We start from the raw sequence: 19092 nt of genomic DNA on the forward strand, positions 1-19092 counted from the left end.
TAATGACAACGTGAATATACACTACTGAACTGTACACTTAAAAAATGGTTAAGATGGTAAATTTTATGTTACATTTTTTTACCACACCTAAAAAATGCATTAAAAAATCTAAAAATAGGTAAAAAACCATACGACAATATAAGGGAGCTTTCTTAGATGTACTTCTTGCTAAACATTGTAATATATACGGACTAATTCTCTTTATCTCAGACAGAAAACATGCCAAATTATAAGTTGATTAAATTAAATATTGAGATAGTCTAATATAGTTTTTAAACAGAAAAACTCTTTCTATGTAAATAAGCTAAACAAGTGCTGGGAATCAAATGTGGACATTATTGAACTTTTTTTTTTTTTTTTTTTTTGCGGTATGTGGGCCTCTCACTGTTGCGGCCTCTCCCGTTGCGGAGCACAGGCTCCGGACGCGCAGGTCCAGCGGCCATGGCTCACGGCCCAGCCGCTCCGCAGCATGTGGGACCCTCCCGGACCGGCACACGAACCCGTGTCCCCTGCATCGGCAGGCGGACTCTCAACCACTGCGCCACCAGGGAGGCCCCTGAACATTTTTAAAATAATGAATTCTATTTGTGACAAAACAGTTTGGAGGTCTGAGCTCTCCCTGAAATTGAACAAAATATATTTGCCAAAAATATAATTATTAAAATATGTGATCAGTTTGGGGGCTGTAACACAAATGAGGCTAGCAGGTGAGAAAATCCCATGTTTTCAATGACCATTAAGTCTAACTAGAAACCCTAACTAGATAGGAAGTTGGATGGGCCTGCCTTGTTGCCACTGCTCACAGGAGAGGCGATACTTGGGCATGATGCTCATAGCAGCTATCAGCAGCGGTACAGAGATTATCCAAAAGCATTCAGGACCTGCTCTGCCAGCTTCGTCATTACAATGGCTGGACGGCAGAATCTAAGATGTTTTTTAACTGCTACGAAATTTTCAAAGCCATCAACCGACTCTCACTTTTTCCACTTAGTACAAATGAGATTAAGGTCTGAATCCTAAAGCACAGAATAATTACTGAATCACCAATTATGTATTAACGATCAAAGACATTGTTTTTTTATTTTTAAAAAGTCTCCTTAAAATTATCATCCAATTTGAAGATGAAGATACAGAAATTAGAGTTTTAAGATGTGACAAAAGATTAAGTGGGTAAAGAAATCTATAAATCTTTAAAAATTATTCTTCTCTCTATTTTGCTTAGATTGCCAAGGTTTGGGGGACATAGATAGATTTGCAACTCTGCTCCTGACCAAATGAGACAGGACACAAATTTTAAAAAATTAAATAAGACAAAAGAGAACAGAGACATATACACGGTGTCTGGTTAAACTGCTTTTTATCGTTGAACTTTAAATTTTACTCCGTGCTTTCAGCTAATGCAAAGAGACAAAAGGAAACCACATTGAATTTTATCTAATTTACTGTCTGATGAGATGCAGCATATAAATACATCTATCCACCCAAAATATTCCCCAACACTGAATGTGAAGAGGCGTTTTTAATTGAGCTGAACCCAAATAATACTACTTAGTCTAATGAACACCAGCTTGATAACTGCTATTTTAAGAAAGCCTGGTTGCAGACACTAACTCTTCCACCAATGAACGCTTTTCTGCAGGGGGATGACAGACCCCAGTCCAGCCCTGGTTTCAGAACGATCTCCCTTAATACAGGTTTGAATGCAGCTGCCACGTCCTGTGTGTGACATCAGGTCCCATTTCCTGCAGCGCGTCTGCCGGGGGCGGGTGACAATTCTGCCCTCTCCTACACACCCGTGGGCTCCGTGTTTGTGCTGGAGGGTCAGCCCCCTGTTCACAGTTCTCGGCAGCCAAAGCGATGGCCCCAGTGACACTGAGAAGATGCTACTGAAAAGATGACCGTCAGGGGAAGAGCCTGGTGTTGCCTGGGGCGCTCGGGATGGGCAAGGGTTGCCAAGTGCCACTGTAAGCAGAAGGACGGAGGACGGACCAGGCGGTTGGGGAGCAGGGCTGACGGGGGTTGGGGGGGGAGTGGGTACAGAACCGGCAGAGGCCATCCTCAGGGGCAGCGAAACAGGGCTCGAGCAAGTCATTCATCCGCTCCAAGGATGGACTTCCTCCTTTGTAAGGAGGGGGTGATGTTAATCCCTAGTGTTAGCCATCCCGGTTACTAAAAGCAGCAAAGAACTGGCAGGGGCTGGTTTACTCTTCCAGGGCGGGGCCCCAGGTCCCCTCGGCAGAGAAGGGAAGGGGGCGTGGGCCAGAACAGGGGCTGGAGGCCCTTTGGCCACTTTCAGCAAAGCTTTCACTGGCCCCCAGCAACATTAATTGGCAACAATGTCAATGATTTATCTAGTGCTTTCTGTGTACTAGGCGCTCTGCTAGGCGCTCTACGTGAGCTATGTTCTTAATCCTTCTGACAATTCTGTAGGCTGGTATTATTATTAGATGATATTTTTATAGGTGAGAAGAATCAATGTCAGAGAAATTAAGTAACTGGCCGAAAGCTGTTGACCATATTTGGGAACGAGGGCACTGAATTTCCCTAATTGGTCAAACTGTAGCACAGAGGACAGACTTTCCACACCGGTGTCTGGTGGGGGGCTGGGCCTTTGGGCAGCAGAAAATCCTGATCTGAGTGAGGCCTCGGCCGCAGAGGGCAGGCGTCACACCAGGAATAAACTTGCCCACCTTATGCCTGACCTTGGCATTTTTCTGGAGGCAATACGCAATTTATTTATTTTCTTTCTGCCTCCATTTTCCTGTCTATCAAACGGGTGTCAACTATTTTCCACTTTCACAAAAATACAGTCAAGCTGGGTGAGCACTCTGAAAACACCCTGGAAGACCTGGAAGAGTAGAAGTCACTCTGTAATCGCTGCCTGCCTCACACCTTCATGCTTGCTTAGAAAGGATGTAATTTTAAACTAATCATATAACTAAACTACGAAACACCATTCAAATGTCTACTCATTTCTAACCTTCCCACATCTAAGCATCTATTTACAGAACGAGCAAACACCGTGACACTAAAGCACTGGGCTCAGGTGACAGCACGTTTGGTGAAGCACGAGGAAGCACGTGTGGCGGGGACTCCCTCTCACGCTCCAGCAGCCCACGCCTGGGTTCCCCCTTGTAAAAACCGAGTCCTGGGTCTCTGGGCACTGCCCAGCTCAGCCTGGCATCCCCCGTGGACCCCTCCTCTCCCTGACCCCCCATCCTCTTCCCCGGCGGAGAGGGCAGAGGAGTCAAGACCCGGTTCCGTCAGAACAGGAGCAGAGAGGTATCGGGTGCCCAGTGTCTGTCCTTCCATCAGATTTGCACAAGCTCAAGACGCTGGGGAATAATACTCACAGCTCTCAGTGTCTTCTGAGATTACAGGCCACTACTTTCTAAAAACGTAACAGATAGCTGAGATATACTTCACATACCACGCAATCTACCCCTTTAAAGTATTCAAGTAAAGGGTCTTTCGTACACTCAGGGAGCTGTGTAAACATCAGCTCAGTCACTTTTAGAACATTTTCATTGGGAAGAAAAGAAACTCTGTACCCTTTGGCAATCACTCCCCCTTCTTCTCAACCCTTCCCAACCACCAGCCCTAGACAACCACCAATTTACTTTGTGTTCTTCAGATCTGCCCACTCTGGACGTTTCACACCAATGGACTCCTACAACATGTGTTCTTTTGTGATTGGCTTCTTTCTCTTAGCATAATGTTTTCTAGGTTTCTCCATGTTGTCGTATGTATCAGTAATTCATTCCTTTTTACCGCTGAAAAATATTCCCTTGCTAGATACACTCCATTTTGTTTATCCATTCCTCAGCTGATGAACATTTGGGTCATTTCTTCTTTCTGACCCTCATGTATAAGGCTGCTATGGACATCTGAGGACAAGTTTTCGTGTGGACATGTTTTCAGTTCCCTTGGTTACACGCTCAGGAGCAGAAGTGCTGGGTCGCATGGTAACTCTACGTGCAGCTTTCTGAGGAAACGCCGTACTGTTTTCCGAAGTGGCTGCACAATTTTACGTTCCCAGTTTCTCCACATCCTCACCAACACCTGTTACTGCCTGTCTTTGGTTATAACCATCCTGGTGGGTGTGAAGTATGTGGGTCTTTTTTTTTCTTTTTTTGCGTTTGCTGATGACTAATTGACGTTGTGTATCTTTTCATGAGCTCACTGATCATTTGTGTCTCTTCTTTGGACAAATGTCTATTCAAATCCTTTGCCCGTATTTTAATTGGGTTATTTGTCTTTTTGTTATTGAGTTGTAAGAGTTCTTTATATGTGCTAGATAAGATAGTCCCTTATCACATATATGAGTTACGAATAGTTCCTTTAATTCTGGGGGTTGTTGTTTCAATTTCTTGATGGTATCCTGTGAAGCACAAAAGGCTTTAATTTTGATGAAGTCAAATATAGCTATTTTTTCTTTGGTCACTTGTGCTGCTGGTGTAAGACCACTACTTTCTGCATCTGTTTGGGTTCTGAGTCTTCGCATAAGGACTTGCTTGACCCATGAGGCTATTCCCTGCCCTGTTTCTGGCCTTCAGCCCCAGAGCTTTATCTGCCCTCTGGCTTCACTAAAAGCCCCAGAGTGGGCACCCAGCATCTGTCAAATCCCTGCTCCCGTGGGCACGAGCCGGCGGGGTGCAGTCAGCGTCCTCTGTCTGCACTGACTTGGAGCGTGGATTCTGGTGGCAGAGTCCAAGCCACACTGCGCACTCCTGTGCCATCTCGCCTGAATAACCTTAATGATAGGCTCACTTTCTTCGTTTTTAAAACACTGTGAACGTCACAGACAATAATTCACGTAAACTGCTTAGCCACTACGTAATACAGTTTGCTGCTCCCATCATGCTGCCGGCCCTGGTTGCTTTACTTCTGCAATAAAGCCTGGGTTCCAGGAAAGCTCCGGGAATCCTCATCTCTCCTCTGGCTCCACTAGATACTAATTAGGTCCTCCTGATGCTCACTTTGTCCCCTCCCCTCCTTACTTCCTGCAGCAATGCCTCGTCCCTAACAGACCACCACACTGGCCCCACCGAGTCCCGGGCTTCATCAGGACTCTGGCTTCCAACTGCCTGTTTTATCTGGCATGTCCGGCCAACCGTTACCTAGAAGCACTTAAAATGTTAAAGTTCCTCCTCCTGGGCTTTGTCTCCCCACCTGGCCCAGGTGTGGTCCCCTTGCTGTCCACGGCCTGGGTTCCTTTTCAACGTGCCCACTTCAGGTCTCCACCGGTACAGCTGCCCACCCCCCACTGCTCGCACTGCCTCTCCCTCTTCTCCGCTCTCCCTCCTCCTGTGGCTGCCTCGGCCTCTCGGCAGTTTCTGAGATAGGCCAGGCCGTGTCCACCCCAGGGTCTGTGTCCAGAGACAGCTCACCTTTCCAGCATCGCCCATCCTGATGACCCACCTTGATCCTGCAACCTGCATCCCCTGCGTCCCCCAGGGGCATGCCCAACGCCCTGAGCTGCTTGCGATTTTCTTTTTTTCCATAGCAATCATATCTTCCACCTTTTTGTATAACTTATCATTTACTGTGTAGGTATTTGTCAAATCTTATTAGGATATAAGCTGCCTGTGGGTGGGGATCTCTGTCTCCCTCCCCAAAGTGATGCCTTACAAAATACGACTGGATGGCAGTATTTGCATTTCTCCGATCATGTTGAGGATGGACATCTTTGTATGGTCACAGGCCACACACGTGCCTCTTTTGTGAACTGTCTAGTTTTTTCTTTCGTCCCTTTGTCCATGTTTTCTGTTTTATCGATCTGCAGGAGCTCTGAGGATTTTCGGGACACGGAGCCTCGGTCACCACGCTTATCCATTGCATTCTAACCACGCCTGTCGCCGTGCAGGGCACACAGGAGGCCCAGAGACTAGAAGAGCCACGAACCTCGGCAAGTGTGCAGGTTAATATCAGCGGGCATCTGCACTTGGAAGGGAACCAGAGAAAAGCCTGTTCAGACTAACTGACTCATTACGCGGGAAGGACGGGCCACATACCCGGGCAGGCAGTCCCCACAGATGGCGTCGCGGGTGGCAGAGCAGTTGGCCTTCTGGAGGCGGCTCAGCAGGGCGCAGTCCAGGCACGGCTTGCACTTCTGAAAGCCCCAGTCCTCCTTGAACCTGTGCGGCCAGCACCTCACACACTGGGCATCCTCCCCGTAGCCAAAGCCACATTCCTGCGGGGATGAACAGGCAAGAGACAGCTATTCAGACCCCGCGAGCGTGAAAAAGGGGGACGAGGAGACAGCGGAGAACTGGGCTGGTGACTACCCAGCGCCCGCCTCTCTGGACACAAAGGCTGCTCTTTCAGCGAGTTCCAATGTGTCTCCCCCTGCTAATAATCTCTCTTCCGACCTAAGTATACTTACTCATCCACTTTATTCCAGGAGCAGGAGCATTTGAATAAGAAAGGCTCTCCCCCTCCCCCGCCTCCCCCGCTGCTGCGGCATTACCGCCAGCTGAGGGCAGAATTACGGTACTTTCTTCAACTCAGCTGGTCATCTGAGTGCTCAGAAGCTAGAGTCGGGGAAATATGTAGACACCTAGTCACTTAACAAGGCAGAAAGTAAGTGCTGTGATAAGTAACAGAACACAAGGACAGCTGCGTACGAAACGTCAGAAGCTTACAATACCCTTAGAGAAACTTGGAATGGTTAGCTGTTTATTACTGTCTGAGAGAGGGAAGATGCTTACACAACGCTTATAAGAACACTAAATCCTTGTTTGGATCAAACCCTGTGATACTAAAGGTCTCAAGCATCTCTAGATTTGGCCATCAGAACCCAGAACTGCTTTCCAAGGATGGGCTTCACAGACGGCTCTTTGACCTGCATTCGAGTTCCAGCACTAAGTCAATCACAGCGTGTCATATGATGCCGTTATAAATGCAGTCACAAAAAGAACGCCATAGACCAGTGTTCATGATAGTTTAAAAAATAAGTTACAAAACAGAATGAGAAACAGGATCCCATTTCTTACAACAACATTAATAGTAAGTGCTAACATTTATCGGGGGCTTCCCCTATGCCAGGATCTCATTAATTCCTCCTCCCCCACAATGAGGAAAGCGCTTCCCATGCTCCTATTTCCTGGATGGGAGTATGGGGTTTCCCAGAAGGCATGCACCTTAACCAAAGAGACACTGCTAATGTCAGAACCAGGATCTGAACCTACACGTTTTTTAAATTAATTAATTTATTAATTTATTTATTATATAGCGCTTTACAATTTTCAAAAGTTTCACACACATGATTTCATATAATCCCATAATAATGCTTTTTAAAAAATCCTCTATCCCTATATTGCCCCTCTTCCTCCCTCTCCCCACTGGTAACCACTAGTTTATTCTCTTTTATCTGTGAGTCTGCTTCTTTTTTGTTTTACTCACTAGTTTGTTGTATTTTTTAGATTCCACATATAAGTGATATCATACAGTATTTGTCTTTCTCTGTCTGACTTACTTCACTTAGCACAGTGCCCTCCAAGTTCTTCCATGTTGCCACAAATGGCAAAATTTCTTTCTTGTTTATGGCTGAGTAATATTCCATTGCATATACGTATCACATCTCCTTTATCCATTCATCTGTGGATGGGCACTTAGGTTGCTTCCATACCTTGGCTATTGTAAATAGTGCTGCTATGAACACTGAGTGCACGTATCTTTTCAAATTAGTGTTTTTGTTTTTTTCAGATGTATACCTAGGAGCGGAATTGCTGAGTCATATGGTACGAACCTACATGGTTTAATTCCAGAGCCAGACTTCATACCACTACACTCTGGGACTTTCAGGCACTTTATGTGACATATACACAGGAAGATGTCTGAAAGATTACATATCAAATGTTAACATGGTTATCTGCACTATGTGATGGTTTCTATAGAACGCTGGCCATTAAAAAGAAAATCAGACAGCAGCTCTCGAGCTGCAAACAGAGCCCCACGTGGAGGGCATGCTGGGAGCCCACACACAGCCAGAAGGGCAGCGGGGGGGTGGGGTGGGGGCGCGGGCAGGGCTCCCAATCACACCTCAGCTTCCTCATTGGGAACCACGGAAGCCAGAACACAGATCCAGCGAGGTCAGAATTCTCGCTTCTCCATAAAATTTATATATTTAACTTCTTCATCCATATTTTTATACAAAGTCAACTAAGCAGTACTTATTGGCTGAAAATTAAATCAAAACCAACACACACACACACACAAAGATACAAATGAACTTATTTACAAAACAGAAATAGACTCACAGACAAATGTATGGTTACCAAAGGGGAAGGGTGGGTGGAGGGAGGGATAAATTAGGAGGTTAGGGTTAACATATACACACTACTATATATAAAATACGTAATCAATAAAGACCTACTGTATAGCACAGGGAACTCTAGTCAATATCTTGTAATAACCTGTAAGGGAAAAGAATCTGAAAGAGTATATATACATACATATATATATATATACATATATATGTATGTGTATATATATATAAACTGAATCACTTTGCTGTACACCTGAAGCTAACACGACATTGTAAATCAACTATACTTCAATTAAAAAACAAAAACACAAAGAATAGTATTCCCTGTACGCAGTAAGCCACTCAATAAAGGATATTAGCAACGATACTTCAATCCAGACCTCACTAATGAACTCACTCACATTTGGGAGGGGCTATCCCTTCCTTTCCCCCTTCAATTCCTCTGCCAGTCTTTCAAATGTGTGTCTTGAACAAGCACAGCAAAGAGCAGGGGAGAAAAACAAAGCAGAAGGTCAGCACCTTCCTAACCCTGAGGGCTCCAGCTAGACAATGTTCTGAACCAAAGGCACAGACAGAAGCAGGGGGGAAAAGTTTTAAATACTAATTCACAAATTAGAATTTCTTTAGAACTGTTAACAGGGATTATCTTTTTTTTGGGGGGGGTAGTGGAATTATGAGGTGTTTTCAGTTTTTATACTTCTGTAATGATTTGATTTTCGTGCAGGAAGCATCTCTAGTAATCAGGAAGACAATACAGACACACACTGAGAAAGAATTTCTTAGGATGTGTACTTGGTCTTGGCGGGAAGGAGACCACTGCTATTTTGGGGGGCTGTGCACAGCAGTGGGATCTGCACCAGGACAGTGTTAGCTGCTGAGAGAGCCCCAGGCATCCGAAGGCTTTCTTTAGGCACAGAAGGGAGCCTCCCACCCCGAGTCCCAGGATCAAAGCGTGTGCACATGACATCCGGGGCAGGACCTCCTCACTCAGGCTGGGCATATCCCTCAAAGTTCCTGCGGCAGCGATTTCAACATCACGCTTTGATCCAGGCAGCTGGGACTGTAAGGGTCTCATATACAGGTTAACACACAACAGAGAAGGAAAGAAAAAGGGAGGGAGAGGAAGATAGGAAAACAAAGGGAAAGAGGTAGGCGTCTATGAACTGGTAGCAAACGTCAGAAATGTTGCTTTTCAAGCCAGGCTGATACAGGGGGAAAGTGTATATTTTCCTGCATTGGAGCAAAAGACACATCGGCCACTTGCCAGCTAAGTTATCTTGGGAACTCTCTGACCCTCAGACTCTTCATCTGTGAGATGGGATAACAATGCAGGCCCTACAGGGTTACTCTGAGGAATAAAAGGGAAAACATATGAAGCCTCTAAACTCTAAATCAAGCACAGGTGTCCGTAAACAAATGATATCCATGGCCATTACTGTTTTGGATTCTCTACAGCCCAACAGACCGATTTTCTTGATTCCAGTATAATAAAGCTTCACTGGGGAATAAAGGGATCTGCAGACCCCAATTTTTTCTAGGCTACTTCAAACATCACTTTCCATCTAAAACATTTTTATTGAATAAAAATTTTTCTAAATCGAATCCCAAGTACCTCCTTTTTTTAAAAATTTTTTTTTTTTTTTTTGTGGTACGCGGGCCTCTCACTGTTGTGGCCTCTCCCGTTGCCGAGCACAGGCTCCGGACGCGCAGGCTCAGCGGCCATGGCTCACGGGCCCAGCCGCTCCGCGGCATGTGGGATCCTCCCGGACCGGGGCACGAACCCGCGTTCCCTGCATCGGCAGGCGGACTCTCAACCACTGCGCCACCAGGGAAGCCCCCAAGTACCTCCTTTTGAAAATGGGTACATAAGACAGAATTTAACCTTTCCTGGTTGAATCCACTACTGCGTTGCGCCGTCATACAAAGAACTAGGCAGTCCTGGGCCTGTGGGGCCGTTCTGCTGCTCTAACGCCCCTGCCACGTGGTCAGCGGGCCTCCCTCCCTCCTGCCGAGCCTCGCTGTCTATAGCCACTCACTTCCCCTCTCCAGTCCTGAGAAACTAGAGAAATGACCTGACTAGAAATGAACTTGAAAGAATATACACAGGTGTACTGACAGTTCCATCTCTTTTGAGAAAACATATACTTCAGTGTTGGGAAATCTTTGTGCTTCTGTTTTGATTCCTGGCCGTGTCTAGAGTTTATATTGTACATAAGCACCGCTTTGACCAATGAGTTTTTGCCATGTATCGTTGTGTGTGATTTACATGTCATTAGAGTTTATAGAATGAGGATTTCATGAAACTTTTTTTTTTTGGTTCACTCTGCACTGGACCAAATCACGTACAGAAAGAAAACAAAGCCAGGCTCCAAGGGCATCACAGCTTTTGCCTTTATTACCTGGATACCGGCTTACTATTTCTGCCTGCAGCTTATATGCGCTGGGGGCAGCTGCAGCAATTCTCTTTGGGGTAGATCCAGGTGAGGGGTTGAGATAAGGCTTTGTACCATCACCATCACAAAAGAGTACCAGAATGTACAGAGCAGGTACCATGAGCCATACTTGTACAGAGATCGATTATTTGGGGGAATTTTATTCAAAATATATTTTCTCTCAAACAGACTCACAGACACAGAGAAGAGACTTGTGGTTGCCAAGCAGGACGGGGGGTGGGGGGTGGGGGAGGGATGGAGTGGGAGTTAGGGATTAGCAGATGCAAACTAGTATGTGTAGGATGGATAAACAACAAGGTCCTACTGTATAGGGAACTACGTTCAATATCTTATGATAAACCATATGGAAAAGAATATGAAAAAGAACATATGTATGTATAGCTGAGTCACTTTGCTGTGCAGCAGAAATTAACACAACATTGTAAATCAACTACACTTCAATAAAATTTTAAAAATATATACTTTCTCTAAAGTATTTGCCATTTAAAAAAAGATTATTAGAAACACAGCCTAATATTATTTTTAAACTTTTAAGAATATCATCACTTTCAGTTCATGAGAGTCTAAGAAGTGTATGAAGTGCTCATTCCACATGTTAAATTAACTAGACACCTTGAATTAACTAGAAATTCAGAGCAGTTATTTCCGAAGAATTACTGTACAGCATCCATGGCAGCAACCACATTTAGAGCCGATTTACCACATTTCTCAAGCACCATAAACGTAGAGACGCCACAATTATTTGAAATCCAGGCTATAAAGTAAAAAGCATATAAATATTAAATTACCCCCCATATAAATGTCTACCTTGATGTTTTTATTTCATTCACTAAAACAAGGTGGTTAAAATGCCTTGAAATCTTCCATATTAAGTTCAATAAACAACTACCAAGAGAAACGGAAGGAGGCGAAACAACGGAGAGAGAGAGACAAAGACAGAGAGAGTGACAGAGACAGAGAGAGAGACGGGGGCGGGGGTCACCAGCCCCTGTCCCATGGTAACCTGTCTTTCCATCCTCCGTCCCTAACTTCCCACTCCGCCACTGTGCCAGGTCTGGGGAAACCTCCCAGACACATCCTCCTCGTGTGTGGACAACTATTCTGCATCTCCTTTTCGTTCACCCCGCTCGGCGCACTGTGGGGAGCGCTGGCATCAGCCCCTGAGTGCGGGTTCCTCCGCAGGGATGCAGGTTGGTACCCCACGGGAGCTGCTCTTACTCATCACTGCACCCAGGTGCTGGGGCACAGAGGGTACCCTTCGAGCGCGGCCAACTGAGCTGGCAAGCATCACGTGATCTAATTGGGCATCTCATGAAAATACCAACAGTATTAGATCTTTTAGTTTTTCCCATGTGACCTTGGGGCACAAGGGGGAGAGCTCCCAGGCACAGTGCTTCCTTTGGGGACAGAAGCAGAGGTGTGGACAGGTCCATGGTGACAGGAGGAAGGGGCAGGCTGCCCACACTGGCTCTGCTCAGTCTTTCCTTTGACAGACTCTCTGCTTGACCAAAGTCTGCAGGCGTCTCTGAGCCACTTTTTCGACTGCACCCTGTTCCTAGGTCTGGTCTTGAAGAACCCGGTTGTCCGAGGATCCTGTCCAGTTGGTTTAGCCAGAATCCCCCATCCTCAGTACCTGCTTATTCTCCATATCTGACCTCCCAAGCCACCCACCCTACCCCCTGCCCCAGGTGAGGCCTGGTCCCCTGTCTGCCTGCAGCAGGAATCCTGGCGTCTGTATAGCCAGGATCCCCCTTCCGCCGCCGTTTCCTCCTGGTGAGCGTCCACCCTGCCCCCCGCTCTGCTCCGGGGCTGTAACCCCCATGTGTCCACGTTGGATGTGGAGCTGAATGCGGTTCTGGAGCGAGGTCTCTCTTCTCCTGTTGCAAAAGTTCCTGAATAGAATTTGTTTTTCCTGCTGTAACCTCTGTCCTGTTCTGTTTTTCTTTGACACTTTCCAGGTTGTACTGAGTTCGCCCTCTCACCAGTTAGTAGAAGGACTCTGTGTGTGTGTGTGTGTGTGTGTGTGTGTGTGTGTGTGTGTGTGTGTGTGTTTGGTGTGGGAGGCTAAGGGAGAGGGAGGAGAAGGGGGAGGGAAGAGTGAGTCAGTCACTGGCCTGGGCTCCAGGATTAGCTACGTGTTTTATTTTTATGGAGGACGGTCTGCCATTAACATCAAGGCTAGAAATGCATTGGGGCTTCAGAACGATACGGCAGTTCTTCATTTTTGAAATTATGACCTGGTGCCTGAAAGCTAGAAGGAAATACCGAGGACTGCCCTGAATCACCGGGAAGGCCTTTTTATTAACAAACTTTGAGGTGGGAAAATACACACATGGATAGAAAAGAATGCACGGCCACAGGGTTCCTACTTACTTCCCCAAATCATAAACTAAGGGACTAACCCTTGGCATCTGACATCGCCCCCTACCCCGCCTTCCCCAAAGCCCACATCCCTGAAGCTGTCAAGGGTTCTCTGCGTGACCACGCTTGAGTCGGCCTCCTGAACCTTCTCCCGGCCCATCTGCACATGGCCTCGTGAAATCTAGTTCCAGCAAGAGCCCTGCGGGGTCAGTTTAGCCAGGGCCCTCCCCCCCAGGGTCCTCAGCCTCCCACCCCCCAGGTGACATCCGGCCGTCCCATCCTGTGTCCAGCGAGAACCCGTCGGTCGGCTTCGGTCAGAAACTCTCCGCCTCTGGTGTCTCCTGGTAGTAACTCCCACCACGGACTCGACCCCTCCTCCTCGGCTACGAACTCCCACTCATCCAGGCTGTATTCAGAGGTCAGCCCCTTCCCTCCCGCTGTAAAATCCCCATGCCTACTGCAAAGGTTCTGAACGACGCCTGCCCTGCCCACTTCAGCAGGTGCCACTGAGTATCTCTTCTTTCACCGCAGCTACGCCAGTGCGTGATGAAGAGCTAATGCTGGGTAAACAGATGGACGAACAAATATTGTGTGAAGCAGTATTTGCTCAAGTTTATTATTAGTAGCAGTATCAGTATTAGTACAACTACTATTATTTTATCCCAGGGAGCAAAAGCCTGTAAGGGCCACAGCAACATCTCCTAGCTGGTAAGGCCAAGCCTTCCCCCTGGGCGGGCGGAGGTGTGAGCAGCTTCCTGATCTTGGCTCCAAAGCAAGAGAGGGCTGGGCCCAGCTGGGCTTCTTCCAGCCGAGCTGGGGGCAGCCGTGGCTCTGTCACTCTGCCCAATATTTTTAAGCCACATTTGGTGGCTTTCCAGTAGCAAAATGACCGAAAGTAAACAGTGCTCATATCCCCTTCCTTCTTCTCTCCCTCTGCAAATCCAGAACTGAACAAAAAACACCACTGGATCTCACCTACATGCTGGGGGAGCAGGCCCGCCCCCCCGACAGGGGAGATCCTCACAGACCATGAATTATCCAGGAAACACATCCAGGGGCCTCCGGTCAAAAGCACTATTTATTTGTACAGCCAATAAGTATTAACTTGGGTTCTTTGAATTTTGAAAGCTCAAACTGGATGGAGAAGAAGTTATTCATAAAGAAAATCTAGGGCACACAAATGGAAACGACAAATGAGATTCAGGTGCGGCTGGTGTGCAGCAATCAGCTTTTTAATTTCCTTTAAGAAAACAACACCAAAGACATAGCCCCCCAGCTGTTGGTTTGTGAAAACCCAGAGTTGAGTTTTCTAACGAAAAATTACAAGCTAGAGCTTGTTAATACCTGCCAAACACCACTGGGCTTGATTAGGTATAATTAGACACAAAGTGAGTGACACTGTAATTAAATGGCAGAAATGAATCTTTTTTATGCTTGAAAATTACATTAATCTTTGTGTGATTTTCTTCCTAAGGATGTAAACAGTTTTCCAAAGAGGAGATGTCTTTAGAAATAGGAGCCCCGCGTGCACCCGCGGGGAGGGAAGGGTGCTGTTGTTTACAAGAATTAACTTTTTTCACATTAACTAAAGTCATCCCAATAATTGCTTAGCAAAGCTTACTTTGAAAACCGTTCCAGAGTCTTGAAGTCTGTTTCCAGAGGCTCATGCAAAAACTAGTTTCCTGATTTACTGCCGGGAGGCGATCGTGTTAAAAGCACACTGTTGGCATTAATGCTCGGTGCGGAGGAGGGGCCGTGGGCGGGCAAACTCTAGACGGTGAGAATTCAAGTCTAATGTGGTCACTTCGGGAAAACAAAAATCATCTCCCGCTCACTCTCACGAGCCCCCAGGACGCCACCGAACGCTCACGCACACGGTCGTGGTCAAAACGCCCAGCGTAGCTTGCTTACAGAGCCATGGAAATCATACTCGGTATTTTTTGCCTCGGAAATAGGAAAAAGACATTATTCATTATCTTTATCATAAACTTTCAAAGACTAAAAATTAAACCCTGCAGTGGGGGAGAGAGTAAATAGGGCTCAAGGGGATAAAGTCCTCAACACAGATTCTAAATGGCTCGGTGACCCGTCACGTATTTCCCCAAAGATTCAGGAAAACGACTTCCTAAGCTGAGTTACTAAAAAAGAGCCGAAATGACAGAGATGGTGCTTGGGGCCCTGTGGGAGGGACCTGGGAACCGAAAGGGCTGCTGAGATGCTACCGCTCTGCGTGGCCCCAGGGCAGCGCTGGTGGGCGGAGCCAGCGGAGTGGGAGGGACAGGTGGGGACCTGGACAAGCGCACTGCCCGGAGGAGGAGGGCGGGGAGAAGGCTGCTGGGAGCAGCTCCTGCATCACACACGCTGGGATATTTGTCTGTGTTTTCAAAGTTGGTCCTAAGCCACTGCTTCTGGAGGGAAGTCGATCATTCTAGAACAACACTGTCCAATATGACAACCATAACCTCACATGGGGAAACTTAAATTTCATTACTTAAAATGAAATAAAATAAGCAACCCAGTTCCTCGGTGACACCAGCCACAGTTCACGTGTTCGATAACTACAGTGGCTCGTAGCACCCGTGTTGAACAGCACAGGTAGAGACCATGTGCATCAGCACAGAAAGTCCTTCCAGGTGCGCTGTGCTCGGGCATTATCAAGGCGGGAGGCAGACGGTGACCCCAAGAGCCCCCCCTCCCCCCGACACTGTCACTTACTTACAGTGATGGTGGACACACCGACTAACCTCTAAACAGGGGTAGTTATATATGCTCCCCACTTAAGACGTATGCTGTAAGAATTCCTTATGTCATACAAAGATCACATAGAACCTGGCTCACTATAATACATGTTGGCCAATGTTAGCTATTTTCATTGCATGGTATGTATCACAGACTCACAATTAAAGACATTTTGAGAGAGAGTCCATATTTTTTAGGTTAAGACACACCCTGCAGATGAACACACGCAACGTATCCAGGGTGAAAGGTGAAAATAAGTACTCGTTTAAAAAGTGGCCAAAGATGAGAAGGGTACTGCTCTCAACAAGCATCAAGGGTCTTATTGAACCTGGAGCTGCTGCGTAGGCTCCTTACGCTCTCACAACTGAAAGGAAGGAAAAAGCGGTCGGGAAGCGCTGACCACACACCACAGGTGAGCAGAGCACATGCTGCCCCTGGAAAGCTCTTCCAGCACCTTCCAACAAGCCCAACTGCATGTCCCAATGTAGAGACCTAACCGTGGGAGAGTGAGCCATACCTCGTGAAAAGGCAGGACTGAATGCCTTCCAAAGAAAATAATAATTAGGAGCAATAAAACCACAGATGGAAATTTCAACCACACCTGCTTACCCGAAGTATTTGCAAGCTTGAGTTTTAAGGTATAGATATACGTTTGTAATTTGAAGAACCTCATGACCCGGAATTTATTTTGGATAGACATGATAGTAGAAAAATGGACAGAAGTTTTCAATTACGCTTAGTACAGCAGAATAAGTTACATAATAATGTTAGAATAAAGATGATTAAAAACTCTATGTTTGGTGAAAATGCTCTTTTAAAAATTCTTAATATAAAGAAAACTTTAGTTGTGGATATCAATAATTTGATCCAGCTTCCCTACTTTTTCATAACTAATTATAAAATATTTGCTATTTATTGTGCTTTCAAAATTTCAAACACCACTGGTAGCCGAAATGGTACACCTCAGTTAAAAAAGTAAAGACTCCTGTACTCATCTGCTTCATTACAAATTAACAGGTAACCCCCCTAATGATATAGTTAGTATTCCAAGCAACAAGCAAATAGACTATTTATAAATGTAGTTTCTAACAATTTAACAAAAACTTAGTCTCAGTGAAAAGAATAAATTTTGCCTTGATTTGCAAAGCTTGGAAGTGACAATTAACCAGTTGAACATACTTGTTGATTTAAGTGATTTATCTGATTTTAATATACTCAGAACTTACTCTTCTTTCCTTTGAAAGATGTATGTTCTTGCTAAAAATTTAATAAAGGCAGCCTGGAAGGAAGAAACTGCAAATTCATGAGTGGACAGTTTAGAAACTTCCAGCTCCAAAGTAATTATTTATAAAAAACTCACATCTTTGCCTTGATTAATTAACTAGAAAATAAAAATGTATTTTTACTTCCATAGGTGTATTTGACTCCTTTGCCTTTCTTATGTTTTACATTTTAGACCCTGAGCGAGGCTCACTTGCTAATTTTATTTACTAAGAGCTAAAACCAAGCTAAAAGACTTGGCAAAACATTATTTGCAACACACAATCACACATTCGTTAACTTTTATATTACTAGATTTAACTGTCACCTTTTTTTCCAAAACCTATCCAAGGCTGACAGATTCGTCCACTCCTTGAGCAAAGATTCGCTAAGTGTCTGTTACAAGGAGCTGGGAGGTCTGTTTAGACAGTGAGGGTGAAAGCTGAGGGGTTGCCTGCCTGCAGGGTGGACACCTCAGGACAGGCAGGAACACGCTCTACATTTGTAAGTTTGTGCTTCTGAGTGGGTCCTGAGAATCTAATATTTCAGTGGCGTCGTTACCTTTACTTTTACTCTTTCTCACTCAATGTTTTGTCCTGGTTTTTTTGATGAGGAAAATGATCATAAATATTAATAACTAAAATAAGTACACACAGGCAGGGTTATTCAGATTGTTTCCTTTTGGTTGCTCCAGTAAAGTTGGACAGCTACTGCAATACTCGGGGAAAATTACTACCTAATGAAAAATACTTCTTATGGATATCTGGGAAATTATGAAATACAGAAACTGTTATCAGATAATCTCAGAGGATGGATTTAAAAAAAAAATACTGCGAGCTAACAGAACCTCCATCTTCATTCTCTAGATAAAGGATGAAGGTTAGGGAGCAATTCCTTAGAAATGATTCACTCATCTCTTCGAATCTGTGATTCGTTCATATTTTCACAGAGATTTGACAAAAGAACTCTGAGGGGTAGAAACATCACTGCTTTCCTCGCGGGCACAATCGCATTCTTAACTACTTTGTTGACAGATCCTAGATATGCAGCCCTCCTGTTATAAAGGACCTTTTTACATCCAACAGAGCAAAACCTATGTCTGAAAACTCATGTTACTACAATCCACAGGGATTTAAAAAACATCGGCCAGGGGGCTTCAGCAACTAGACGCCGCAGAGTTCAAAATTCAGCCAGTTCCTTCCAAGCGGCCGGCACAAGAAGCTGAAAGCCGACATATTAAACACAACACCCAGAGAGGCCATCCACCAGGAATCGCTTGTGGAATGCATAATTCTTTGTTTCCTGCTGTTTGCAGACCATCGATCAAAAATCTATGAATGACAAGACTCAAATTCAGAGAACAGCAGACTGTAGGGGAAAGGACTTCTCTTTGAAAAGTCACTTAAAATAAAAAGACACATCTTTTGTTCCTTTTCTAACAGGAAGACCTTGGTGCATTCTTTAGAACAAAACGATACATCAATTGTCCACAACTGGTAACGTCTTCAAAAGGTCAGAAAATAAAGCAAATGCATGTGCGGCTCTGAACACGCTCACAGCAAAGTGCCCAGGAACACCCAGAACGCTGAATCCACCCAGGTGGAACACAGCTGCTTCACAAGCAGTGGTGAAGATGAATACATTGAAGATGCTCCCGGGAGTAGCATCTACTCAAAGTGGGAAAATTAATAATCATACTGGCACTGTCAAAGGAATGTTCCAAACCCCGGCTTGGAAAAGAACTGCGACCTTGGAGCCTGGTTACTTAAGACACTGCTGGGGCTGTTCTTCTTGACTAGTAATTGTAACCTTAATTTTAAGAAAAAGAAGGCCCAGTAAATAGTATTATTACCATTTTCTGTTATCAATGCTTTATTTATAAATCTTTAGTAGAATGCTGATTCTTTTTAATTAGAGCAAATAAACCTTAATGATTCTATTCTTTTTTAAAATTTATTTTATTGAAGTATAGTTGATTTACAATGTTGTGTTAATTTCTGCTGTACAGCA

At 45.2% G+C, this 19092-nt stretch overlaps 1 protein-coding gene across 2 annotated transcripts in view; it reads right to left on the minus strand.

Annotated features, from left to right (window-relative positions):
* TNFRSF19 (TNF receptor superfamily member 19) overlaps positions 1 to 19092 on the minus strand; it is an 88669-nt gene that overhangs the window by 48247 nt on the left and 21330 nt on the right. For both annotated transcript variants that reach the window (XR_014298087.1, XM_082675795.1), the window contains exon 4: positions 6015 to 6193. Coding sequence is in view for 1 of the 2 variants with exons in the window: in XM_082675795.1 (XP_082531921.1) it covers positions 6015 to 6193 (179 nt within the window). In the remaining variant the exon portion in view is untranslated. The remainder of the gene's footprint in view (positions 1 to 6014; positions 6194 to 19092) is intronic.

The sequence above is a fragment of the Grampus griseus genome, assembly GCF_964374135.1.
Source record: "Grampus griseus genome assembly, chromosome: 18".
NCBI lineage: Eukaryota > Metazoa > Chordata > Mammalia > Artiodactyla > Delphinidae > Grampus > Grampus griseus.